General features: G+C 36.7%; 1 protein-coding gene across 2 annotated transcripts in view; it reads left to right on the top strand.

Moving 5' to 3' along the window:
- Window positions 1-607: 607 nt before the first annotated feature.
- Window positions 608-12,220, top strand: part of LOC110449486 — a 73,697-nt gene continuing 62,084 nt past the window's right edge. The window contains exons 1-2 of one of the 2 annotated variants that reach the window (XM_021496376.1): window positions 608-676; window positions 2,097-2,209. In XM_021496376.1, the coding sequence (XP_021352051.1) occupies window positions 2,104-2,209 (106 nt within the window). In that variant the 5' untranslated portion in view covers window positions 608-676; window positions 2,097-2,103. Of the gene's footprint in view, window positions 677-2,096; window positions 2,210-12,220 lie in introns of those variants that run through there. The other variant, XM_021496385.1, reaches the window with a different exon arrangement.

Genomic DNA, 12,220 nt, shown 5'->3' with positions numbered 1-12,220 from the left:
CACATGCACTTTACTGACCACAGACGGGGAGGTCACAGCTTCTGTTCACGTATGTATGTAACGTACAGTCCTACAATCACAATACGTATACCAGCGTCAAATAGAGACACGTCGGGGCTATTATACGAACTTGTGTATATATGATATGTAAAGCCATACCTCGTATATGTGTGAACACCAGTCAAATCTACCCATAGTGTTCGCGCATGCATTGTATTTAGCTTTGCACAATATAAACGAGAACAACAACACCACCGAACATTGGACGTGTATGTTTCCAGTGGTAATATGAAAGCGAATAGACGATAATGGCATATACGATATGGAATGGCAGGGAATTTACATATAAACATTAGGTTAAGATGACAGAACTTGAGAACTTGTTCACTGACACACAGAGCACTGTTTATTGATGTGTGACAAACACATTGACACTCCACATGTATCATCCGAGGGAAGGACATGTACGTTTCAAGGTCAAAGTTGAAGTGAAAACCGCCATAATACATCCAATAATATAAACCTTGTCATACTTTTCCTGTAATGATTAAAATATTTTCGGAAAAACCTTATCCGATTCCCGGAATTCCATGATCTAAATATAGTCATTTCACTTCACTGGAAATAGATTGTAATGGCCGACGTAGCTATGCAGTTGAAGTGCTGATTTAAATAGGTGAGTACTGGTAATGTCCTTGTTTGTCACCGTATCAGTGTATCAGTGTGTGAAGGTACACTCTGCATTGTGTAACTAAAGCGACGGACAATGATATGCTCGTATCTGTCTGGTAGCGACCATATTGGGTCTGGTTCGGTCTTGTTCAGAAAAAGTCCCCCACCCCATCATTAACCATCCAACATACCGGACAGATGTGGACTAGACAGACGAGACCAAACTAGTGTGGTGTTCTCTTTTCTGTACGATGTTCTGTATTTATAGAACATGTACATTATACGTCTATGTGTGTTTGTATGTAGATATTAACCAGTAAAAGGAAGTACAACCCCAACAATCTAATCAAATAAATCATGTCTGGACAAGCACACAACAGAAAACGTATAAAACTCCTTACACATGTGTATATTTCCACACGTGTATAACAACAAACGATATATCGTAAACTCCCCCAGTGTGATAGTTGGCTCTATGGCTGTAAGATTGTGGAATGCCTATTCTCAATTTAAATGTAAAACACGTGCTTCGGTAATTATTGCACTTGCACCGAACCGCCCTCCTTCAAATATTTCTAGATCCGACCAAATTTTATAGACAGACGCCCCCATTCCCCACCACCTCCAACCTTACTGAAAGTATTTGTACCACCCCCTTCTTTTTTAAACATTTATGCGAAGGGAAAATAATATGGTTGAGCACGACAATAATTTCACACCGTTTTATATTTTCTGCTAACTGGTTCTTGCTATTCTATGGCAAGTGGCTCACTCCGTATAAAATGTTTAGGGAAGACAATTGCATGGTACCATTTCGGTATATTTTCCTCTACTTCACCATATTACATGACAAAAGTAAGTTCGTATTTTATACACGTTTACCTGACGTGAATAAAACCTGAACAAAATAATACTTCTTTATAGACAGAGTATGCTTACTGTCAAACTTCGATATTTCGAACATTATGGGACCATCTTGAAAATTTCGCAGCATCGGGACTTTGATTCACGAATACTGAACATTAAACATGATATCTTGTCGTGATTCCGAGAGATATAACGATTTCAGAGCAATCAATTATATCTTTAAAAATAAACTCACAAGTACATGTGTCTATTCACTAAAGGATTACCAGAAACGTTAACAAGAGTCGTACATACCATTGTCTTTGACATATGCCTATGTTTACATTTCAATGTAATGTACAGATAATTTTTTCCAGTTCAATTTATAAGTTGTAATTTTTAATGTTTTCATAACGAACGGACCTTGATTATGCTTCGAAACAACGAGAAATTCGATGTATTAAAGTTCGATTCATAAGGAAAGACTTGAGACTTCGGTATAAGTTCGACACATCGAGAAATTTGAATCTTCGAAGTTCGACTTATGGAAGTTTGATTCAATGTATCTTTTCTTATAGAATCAAAATGGCAGCTCCTATGGAGTGTGGTGAGGGTATGTCCGTCTTCATATCCTACAGCGAGGAGGATATAGACCTGGTGAGGGAGATACAGCAACGCTTAAAAGATAATGGTAAGGTGTAAAACAAAAAATATGTTTTTTTCAGAAATATGTTATATAACAGAAAAAAGGTAGATAGGTAGGCAAATTGTTTAGAATTTCACTAATCAACACTATGCTTTATACCATATTTTACAATGCATTGACTGCATTGTCTATTAGTTGTCAAGAATGTGGTCAGACTCCCAGAACAGGACGGAAGTACATTTTAATGAGGGTATATCATACTTGCCAATTCTTCCTATTTAGGAGGGAGATTTTGGACCCTTAAATTTAGTATTTTCAACTAGTGAATTTGCTAATCTATTCCTAAATCCTAAGATCTAACAAATTTCATCTGAAAGAACAACTCGCACAATGTCATTTCAAAGATTTATTTTGTCTCTAGGGGGTATACACACATTTAATTTCTCCCCCATGGAAATTTTAAAAAGTTGCCAATTATGAAATGTGAGCTGACTAATATGTTAATCTTGGATACAAGTAGGTGATGTTCTAGTGTCAGCAAGAAAATCTAGTATAAGCTCGCCAATGTATAAAATATCACAAGTACGTCATACCTATATTAAGAAGTTGTTATGTTTCATAAAACAATTTCGAAAGGTAAATGGAGTATCCGATTCAAACATGAGACAACATCAGGTATTACAGGACTAAGTTGGATTTTAATGGATAACGATAAATATTTACATCGAATGTAATCTAAAAAACACAATACATTTATGCACTGTATTTTGTATAAACTATTAACAGGTTAATAAGCTCTGTTTATTGTTGATTATGTCATTGCTGCGGTAAAAGACCTGTTTTGGTCAGTGAGAACTTTTAGCTAAATTATTTAGAAAAAACCTGACAATGAATGCATCCCAAGTCGCCCTTTTCAGTTGGAAATCGTTTGATGTGAGAAGAACAGATAGAATGTTTGTTGATGGGGTGTGTAAACATCCATATTCCATAATTTCCTAGTTGTCGAGCTCCACTGTGAAAACAGAATATTTCACGATACCAGATTATAGTTCTTGTGTGACGAAGAAAAGTATTAAGGGAGTCTTTCTTATATGCTAAACCATTTTATCGAAAGTGCATCTGGAATCATCCTCGATACTCCAGGGGTTACGTTCACTTTCCTCTCTACACCCCTGGAATCATCCTCGATACTCCAGGGGTTACGCTCACTTTCCTCTCTACACCCCTTGGATACGTCAATTGAAGGGTTTGTTCTCCTTTCTCCCACTTTTTTTCTGATCAAAGGTATTATATCAACACTGGAAAACAATAGAGGTGTCATTATAGTCTGTTCTGGTATAGTACAGGTAGATTGTTTACCTGTATTTACCTGTTCACCAAAAGGAAATACTGTGTTGTTTTAGGAATATTTAACAAATATATTTCCTGGTTTTCGTAATATTTACTGGAATTATGAATAAATATATACAATATTCCAGTTATTACTTAATAAAAACATATCAAAATACATTAACTGAAAACCTGCTTTTATTAACTTCATATTAAATCAATTTTATACATTTTTACTCTACATTTACATGTATGTTATATATATATTTCATAAAATAGAACTAAATTTAGCAAGCAATTTATGATAAAGATAATCAGACAGTGATCATATATATGCAAAAACAGATGCAAATCTGGGAATAAATGTACACATGGAACTCTTAGCACTGGTTGATAATATCAATCATATTCATAAAATGCACACATGCACAAAGATACATGATATAAAACTAATATAATAGCACTAACTTACGAAAGGTGAAATATTGGAAAGTCCATAAAAAGCACAAATAATGAAAAGTCCATAATTTTAAGAAATCCTAACAGCGCACCAAATAAAAATTCCATAACAAGCACATTTATCACAATGTCACTCTAAATACAAATTATGGAATGCTGTGTCGGCGTACTGGATTACATCTGTTGTACCATTCTCCAAGCGTTCCTTTAGTTGATTAAGGTGGCGGTCGTTGTTACGTTAGCGTTTTGCTCTTGGTCTGAATTGTCCCCTTGCTGCGTGTTGGATGCGCGTTATCTCGTTGTATTTCCTGGAAGACGCGGATGATGCTGTAGATGTTGGGGTGGGCGTGTTCCATTTTCTCCTTCAGTTTGCTGTGCCATCCCTCTGTGTGGTTGGTTGTTATGGATCCCTCGGTCTCAAAGTGGTTCCAGAGTTGTTGATCTCAGTCAATCAACTGTGTCACAACGTAATCTGTAAATGGAGTGGTGTCATGTGGAACATCAGCATCGTCTATGTCCTCGAGCGCATTGAACCAGACATCTTCTACATGGTCTAACGGAACAAGGTATAGTACAGCGGCACGCCGTACAAGTTGTCGGACATCATCGTTGTTGGCGTAGAGTTGTTGAAGTCCGGTCTACTGTACTTTCCTCCAAACACACTGCGTATAGTGGAAGAAACAGCCCTTAAAACTCACAGCTGGAAACGCTGCGCGGATGGCGTTCTGGGCAGCACCCTCAAACTCCAGGAAAAATAATCTAATGAGTGATACCTAGTTATTAATAATTACACTGAAGACGCATTTATTGGCAAAAAAGATTCTCTAAAAATAATGCTCCAATATGAATTTGCTTCACCCTAAATCGAATCAATTTAAATTTGAATGATTCAAAGCATTATCATCTATATGTATACTTTAAAGTATATAAAATACATACAATATTTGTGGATTTCACGTTACTGTTTTGTATAGATCTAGCTAATGAAAATGGTATATGATATGAAACAACTGGCTAAAAATGATGAAAATAGACTATATCAAAGTATATGACAGTACTGTATACACAGGTAGAAACCAGGTCAAATATATATGAAACAGACTATAACTGCTATATCACACCATTACTGCCTCTATGTATTTTTTAAAAAGTGGGAGAAAGGAGAACACACCAATTGAAGGTACGCGGCTACCTTATTGATTGATGTCAGGTAAAATAACCTGCCCAATCACTAGGCTGATACTTATGGAAGGGGATCACCGCCATTTTTTTTTTTTTTTTTTTTTTTTTATAGAATTAGTTACTTCTGTTTTGAAATCTAATTCTATGTACATTTGTATTATTTCCCTAGTTGATAAGTGTCTATTTTCCATGCTTTGCACATTTGTGTTGTTGCACTCGTTTACAAATATTCCATACTATGCCACTTTTCATTCCATGCTATTCTAGTTTTACCGATCGCGATTTCGTGTTAGCTTAGAATTCACTTCATTCTGGGTTTAATAAACGATATCTATGTAGACATCCAGATTTGAGTCCGTTTTGAAACGATCAATTTGTTTGTTTGTTTGTTTGATTTTGTTTAACGTCCTATTAACAGCTAAGGTCATTTAAGGACGGCCTCCCCTGTGTGCAAGATGCATGCGTGTAGTGTATGTGTGTGTATTTTGGGAGGCTGCGATATGTTCGTGTTTGTCTTCTTGTAATAGCGCGGAACTGATGCCGACTTNGAGCGTTAAGCAGGAGTAGAAACTGCCATTTTTAAAGACTTTGGTATGTCTCGGCCAGGGGACAGAACCCAAAGCCTTCCTCACAGGGGCGAACGCTCAACAAATGGCCAAAAGTGAGGCATTGTCAAGGGAGACATTAGGAAAAAGAAAGTTATTTAGAAAGGAGAGAAGAGATAAGGTCCCAAATTTAGTCGCCTCTTACGATCATGCAATTTGGGGCAGCAGGTACAATTCTTACGCCCTACCTGCAGGGCAGTTGAAACGATCAATAATAAAAGTTCGAAACTAATGTTTATATTGGAGAGCCGCTTGTCGTCTTAATGAGGAACTAGAATTTTGGTTCTCATTAAGACAACAGCCGGCGCTTTGATCGCCATCGAAATTTGCGGAAAATAATGCTCGCTCCCTTAAACCGGAAGCATACCCGATTGTGGCAGCATATTTTGGAAAATGCAGTCAGCAGTACGGTAAGTCTTGGTTATGAGTTATGACAGCAATTGAACTGTATTCTATTTAATTTTGAGCCAAAATTGTTTGTAGCGTAGCAGAAAATCGTCATGTTTTCGACAGTTATGATATCGTAGCCATAACGAAATCTCACATTAATTTTGGTAACTGACAAAGTGTTAAACCTGCACACAGGTGTTCGTTACAAAAGCATGTCCAGGGAGTGTGTCCAGGGAGTCTATAAAGATGCCTATTTGGGACGAATTAGTGTCCATGGAGATTTCCGCGCCCCCAGGAATTCGTTAGTCACTTATTTTACTTTTCCTCTTTTGAGTCATATAAAGTATGCACCTAGGTGTGCGCAAAATTTTATGTCGATCGTAACAGTAAAAAGTACCGAAATACATTGATAACTATTATGTTTACGAGGGAGGAATGAATGTCCAGGGATGTTCCCGCGCACCCAGGAAGTCGTTATTTGATTGATTTCAGTATTTTCTTCTGATTCATTATGTTTATTCACATATCTAGCTGTGTGTAAAATTTCAGTTTGATCAAATCAGGGCAACGTATCGAAATACTTCGATAAATAAACTATCATGCTTATGATAGAGGTATGAGCGTCCAAGGAGTGTCCAGGTAGGTTTTCGCGCGCCCAGGACTTCGTTGATAGATTTATTTTAATGTTTTGTCTTCTGATATATAAATTGTATTTATTTACCTAGATATGTGCAAAATTTCAGGTCTATCATAACATAAACGTCTCACACGGGTACTGGACCTGCTGAGAACAAAACCAAGTTCACAGCGATAATTGGATAATTACTGCCGATGTTTACCTGTACATACAGTGTAACAGGTAGACTTACCTGTACATACAGCGTAACAGGTAGACTTAACTGTACATACAGTGTAACACGTAGACTTGCCTGTACATACAGTGTAACAGGTAGACTTCCCTGTACATTCAGTGTAACAGGTAGACTTACTGTACATACAGTGTAACAGGTAGACTTAACTGTACATGCAGTGTAGCAGGTAGACGTACCTGTACATACCGCGTAACAGGTAGACTCACCTGTACATACAGTGTACCAGGTAGACTGACCTGTCCATACAGTGTCACAGGTAGACTTAACTGTACATACAGTGTAACACGTAGACTTGCCTGTACATACAGTGTAACAGGTAGACTTCCCTGTACATTCAGTGTAACAGGTAGACTTACTGTACATACAGTGTAACAGGAAGACTTACCTGTACATACAGTGTAACAGGTAGAATCACCTGTACATACAGTGTAACAGGTAGACTTCCCTGTACATTCAGTGTAACAGGTAGACTTACCTGTACATACAGAGTAACAGGTAGACTCACCTGTACATACAGTGTAACAGGTAGACTCACAGGTAGAAAAGTTTACCACCCGTGAAAAAGAATGGCGGTGTTTTCAAAAATAGTTCATCAATTCAACGGAGCTTTTCGTCTGTTGGATGGTTTTTACTACACGAAGAGTGGTTTTTGTGAGCTCTAATGGCTGCAGTAAGTGTATAGAACTTGTTTGATTCCTTGCCGAGTGAAATTGAAGTTGAGAAAGTAACTCTTTATCGATTGGCAATTGACGCTATATGCTGTTGTTTATATATATATATATAACCTGTGTATAGAAATGTGTGGTCACTACGACAGTCATTGTCGAAATCCCGTCACGCTCTGCTAACCCGCCACACACTAACAAAGAAGTACTACAGTGCGATAGCACGGTGAGTAATCTACTAATCTAGATTAGTGGAATGGATTCCGTGGAAACATCAACGGTTCTTCAAGCGACCAGAGAAGTGTTGTTTGACGAGTCTGGTACTGATGCTGGGGCCAATGCCCAACTAAACCAAATGTTTGAACTAATGAAGTCAATGAATAACAGACTAGGGCAGCTCGGTCCAATCAGTGAAAAGTTAGACGAAGTACAACGTACGATGAACTCGTTATCTCTAAAAGTAGGGAATTTGGAAAATGAAGTTAATATATTAAAGGTCAAGGGTCGAGATATGGAGCAAAGCTGCAGAGTAATTAGTGATATGTATGATGAGGTGAAGAGTGTATCAAAAAAGCAAGGGGATGAATTACAGAGTCTGAAAAGAGCAGTCCACACACATACGCCTATACAAGGGAACTTTGAAAGTCTCGAAAAACTAGTGAATGAGTTGAAATCTGATAAAGATGAATTGAAACGGAGTGTAACAGATTTAAGGTGGCGCTCTATGAAGAACAACCTGGTGTTCAGTGGTTTATTGGAGTCACCCAAAGAAAATACAGAATCACTTCTCCGAGAGTTTCTACACGTAGAATTGAACATCCAGCACCATATTGAGTTTGGTAATGTTCATCGATTTGGAAAGTTCATTCGTGGAAAAAGAAGGTCAATCGTCGCTCGATTCATCTACAACAATGACAGATCCTTAGTGTTGAAGCGGTCAGGTATGCTAGCAGGAACTTCGTTCTATATCAATGAACAATTCCCTTCAGAAGTTGAACAAAAACGAAGGCAACTTTTCCCAACATATAAAGACCTAAAAGCCAAACACCATAAGGTCAAGCTTGTCAGAGACAAGCTCATAGTGGACGGCAAGTTGTACACGGGGCCTTTGGTAAGTAGTGACGTCAGAGCGAAGAATAGCAACCCGCGACAGACCAGAACATATAGTGACGTTGCTCAAAGTCCGTCAAATGGGTCTCCTGGTGCGCATGTCCAACCGACAAAACGTTCGCGCTTCAACAGCAACGCTGAGTCCCCAAAGCGCCCTGCCCGTTTCTCGCCATCTTCCTCACCTGTGTCATCAAGTGAAACTACCCTTAAGTCTGTATAGGATGATGAGGAGAGTGAACTCTCTACTGTTAACGTTCTATCATGGAATGTTTGCAGATCACTTGTTGATAAACTGAATGATCGAGATTTTTTGAACATTTTATGTAAATATGAGATTGCATGTTTATACGAATGCTGGATTAGTAGTGAGGATGACATATCTATAACAGGGTATACTGATCATGTCATACCTAGACTCCACGGCCGTGGAGGGGGTATTGTAATATATATCAAATCTTGTATAGCTGAGAAATGTCGAGTTGTTGAAACTGTTACAGATAGCATCAGTGTAGTCAAATTGTCATATCCGTCTAGAAGGGATATCTACTGAGCTGTTAATTATTTCCCGCCCGTAAATAACACGTATTATGAAAGGAATGATTTAGATTTGTTTATATTACTAGAGGAAACTGTAAGTAAATATAAAGAGTATGGTGACGTTTTAGCTATAGGTGACTTCAACAGCCGTACTGGTTTATCTGAGGATTATATTGCCTTTGATCGAGTCAGTGAATTTTCAACCCATGTTTTATCCAATATATTCGAATACCTTCCTGATTCCAATGTTTGTAAAAGGGCAAATATGGACTTATATGTTAACCAATTCGGAAGGCAACTTTTGTCTCTTTGCAAAACAACTGGTCTTAAAATTTTGAATGGTAGACATGCTGGTGATGGTAATGGTCATTATACGTTTTTCAGTAACAATGGAGCCAGTCTTATTGACTATGTTTTAGTCCCTGATACTATGTTAAAGACCATAGCACAGTTTGAGTCTGGAGTTTTTAATCATTTTTCTGACCACTCTCAAGTATCATTCTCATTGCCCTCGTTGTTCCCCTCCGTACAAGAACATATTAACGTAGAGCCTAAACCGTATAGAACTACCTTTAAATGGAATGAGAACGAAAAACAGTCGATCAAAGAAACACTACTAGTTAATTCTGCTGACTTATTAGATACATGTAATGACTCGGATCTTAGCGAAAGGGGTATCAATAATGTTGTAAATAAGTTTTCAGAATATGTAAAAAAAATAGTATCTCCTTATTGTTGTAAAACTGTAACAGAACATGTCAGAGATAAGAAAACGGTGACAGAAGATAAGCCTTGGTTCAATTATCAATGTAAGCAAAGGTTCAGAGAATACAATATTGCTCTCTCTACTTTTAATTTATGTAAATCAGCTGAAAATCGGGAAAACCTCATCCGATGTAAGAGCTGTTATAAAAAAAAGGAAATTAAGTTAAAGCGTGAATACATGCTTCATAAGGGAAATATGTTAGAATATCTGAGAAAGTATAACTCAAAACGGTTTTACAAGCACTTCAAAAAAAGGAAGAAGTTAACTGTCTCTCAGAAGATATATTTAGAAGAATTTCAAAAACACTTCTGTAACCTTGCATCCTCTGAACCAACAACTGATGAAAGAATTAATAATTATATGAAACATTATGATGACATACTCATTCACGCTTCAGTGTTTGATGAACTTGATGCTGATATTACAAGATGTGAAATAGAGTGTGCTATTCAAAACCTTAAATCGGCGTGTGGTATTGATAATATGCTGAACGAATATTTTATTCATTGTTCTGAAGTTTTTGTACCTTGTCTTGTTGTACTTTTCAACAACATTTTTAAATCAGGTAATTATCCTCGTATGTGGACAGTTGGAAATATAGTTCCAGTATTTAAGAAAGGTGACCCAAGTAACCCTGATAACTACAGGGGTATTTCAATTGTCAGTTGTATTGGTAAACTTTTTACGTCTGTATTGAATAATAGGTTGGTGAAATTTGACATGGAGTACAATAAGATAACCGATGCTCAGTTTGGATTCAAACGGAATTGTTCAACGACAGATGCTATATTTACATTACAGGCCCTAATTAATCGAACGCTAAAAAGTAAAAAACGTCTATACTGTTGTTTCATTGACTATACCAAAGCTTTTGACCTGATCAATAGACAGAATTTATGGTACAAGTTGATCAAAGAAGGTATTGAAGGTAAAATGTTAAATGTTATCAGATCACTTTATAAAAATGTAAGATGCTGTGTAAAAAACAGCGGAGTATGCTCTGATTTTTTCGACTGTAAGATTGGACTTTTTCAAGGAGAAATTTTGTCACCTCTGTTATTTTCATTGTATGTGAACGATTTCGAAATGCAATTTATAGAGGACAGCTGTCCTTCGATTGACTTACAACTAATTAACATATTTTTACTTATGTATGCTGATGATACAGTTATCTTTGCCGAAACACCTCAAGGTTTGCAAAAGATGCTAGACTCTTTGTTAAATTACACTATCAAGTGGGACCTTACTGTAAATACTTCAAAGACCAAGATTGTTGTTTTTAGAAATGGGGGAAGATTAAAAGATAATGAAAAATGGGAATACGATGGGTGTGTGTTAGAGATAGTGAATGAATTCAACTATCTTGGAATCTTATTGAATTATAATGGGAAATTTAAACAAACACAGAAAAAAATATCTGAACAAGGAAGAAAAGCATTGTTTGCATTATTGGGTGTATGTAAAAAACAGTATTTTAATATTGAGACTCAATTAGCAGTGTTTGATACTTATGTCAGTAGTATAGTCAACTACGGATCAGAAGTATGGGGATTCCATAAAGGCCCCGACATCGAAAAACTACATGTAGATTTTTGTAAAAGGTTGCTAGGTGTGCGCAAATCCACTCCGAATATGATGGTATATTTCGAATTAGGCCGTTATCCATTGCATGTAATAAGGAAACTAAAAATATTTAAATATTGGTTTAAATTGCTCAATACCGAAAACTGTATTTTGAAATCCTGTTATGAAAATATGCTGCTAATCAAGGATCCATGGGTCTGTGAAATAAAAGATGAATTGTATCGTTTAGGCTTAGGATATATCTGGGACGCACAGAATGGAAACAATTTCACTTTTTTAATTATTAAGGCAAGATTATTTGACGTTTTTAATCAAGAGGGATATAGTCTAATTAAAGGTATGTCTAAAGGTATGCTTTACAGAGAATTAAACAGTACAATTTTACGACAATCTTATCTAACAAAATCAGTTAATATCGGTTATATGAAAGAAATTGCTCGACTTAGGCTGTCAGCTCACAAATTAAACATTGAATCTGGACGTTATGTTGGCACTGTTAGAACTAATAGATTATGTACACAGTGTAATCTTAATGACATAGAGGACGAGTTTCATTT

Source organism: Mizuhopecten yessoensis, unplaced genomic scaffold, assembly GCF_002113885.1.
Source record: "Mizuhopecten yessoensis strain PY_sf001 unplaced genomic scaffold, ASM211388v2 scaffold459, whole genome shotgun sequence".
Taxonomy (NCBI): Eukaryota; Metazoa; Mollusca; class Bivalvia; order Pectinida; family Pectinidae; genus Mizuhopecten; species Mizuhopecten yessoensis.
This window is presented reverse-complemented; position numbering and strand designations above follow the sequence as displayed.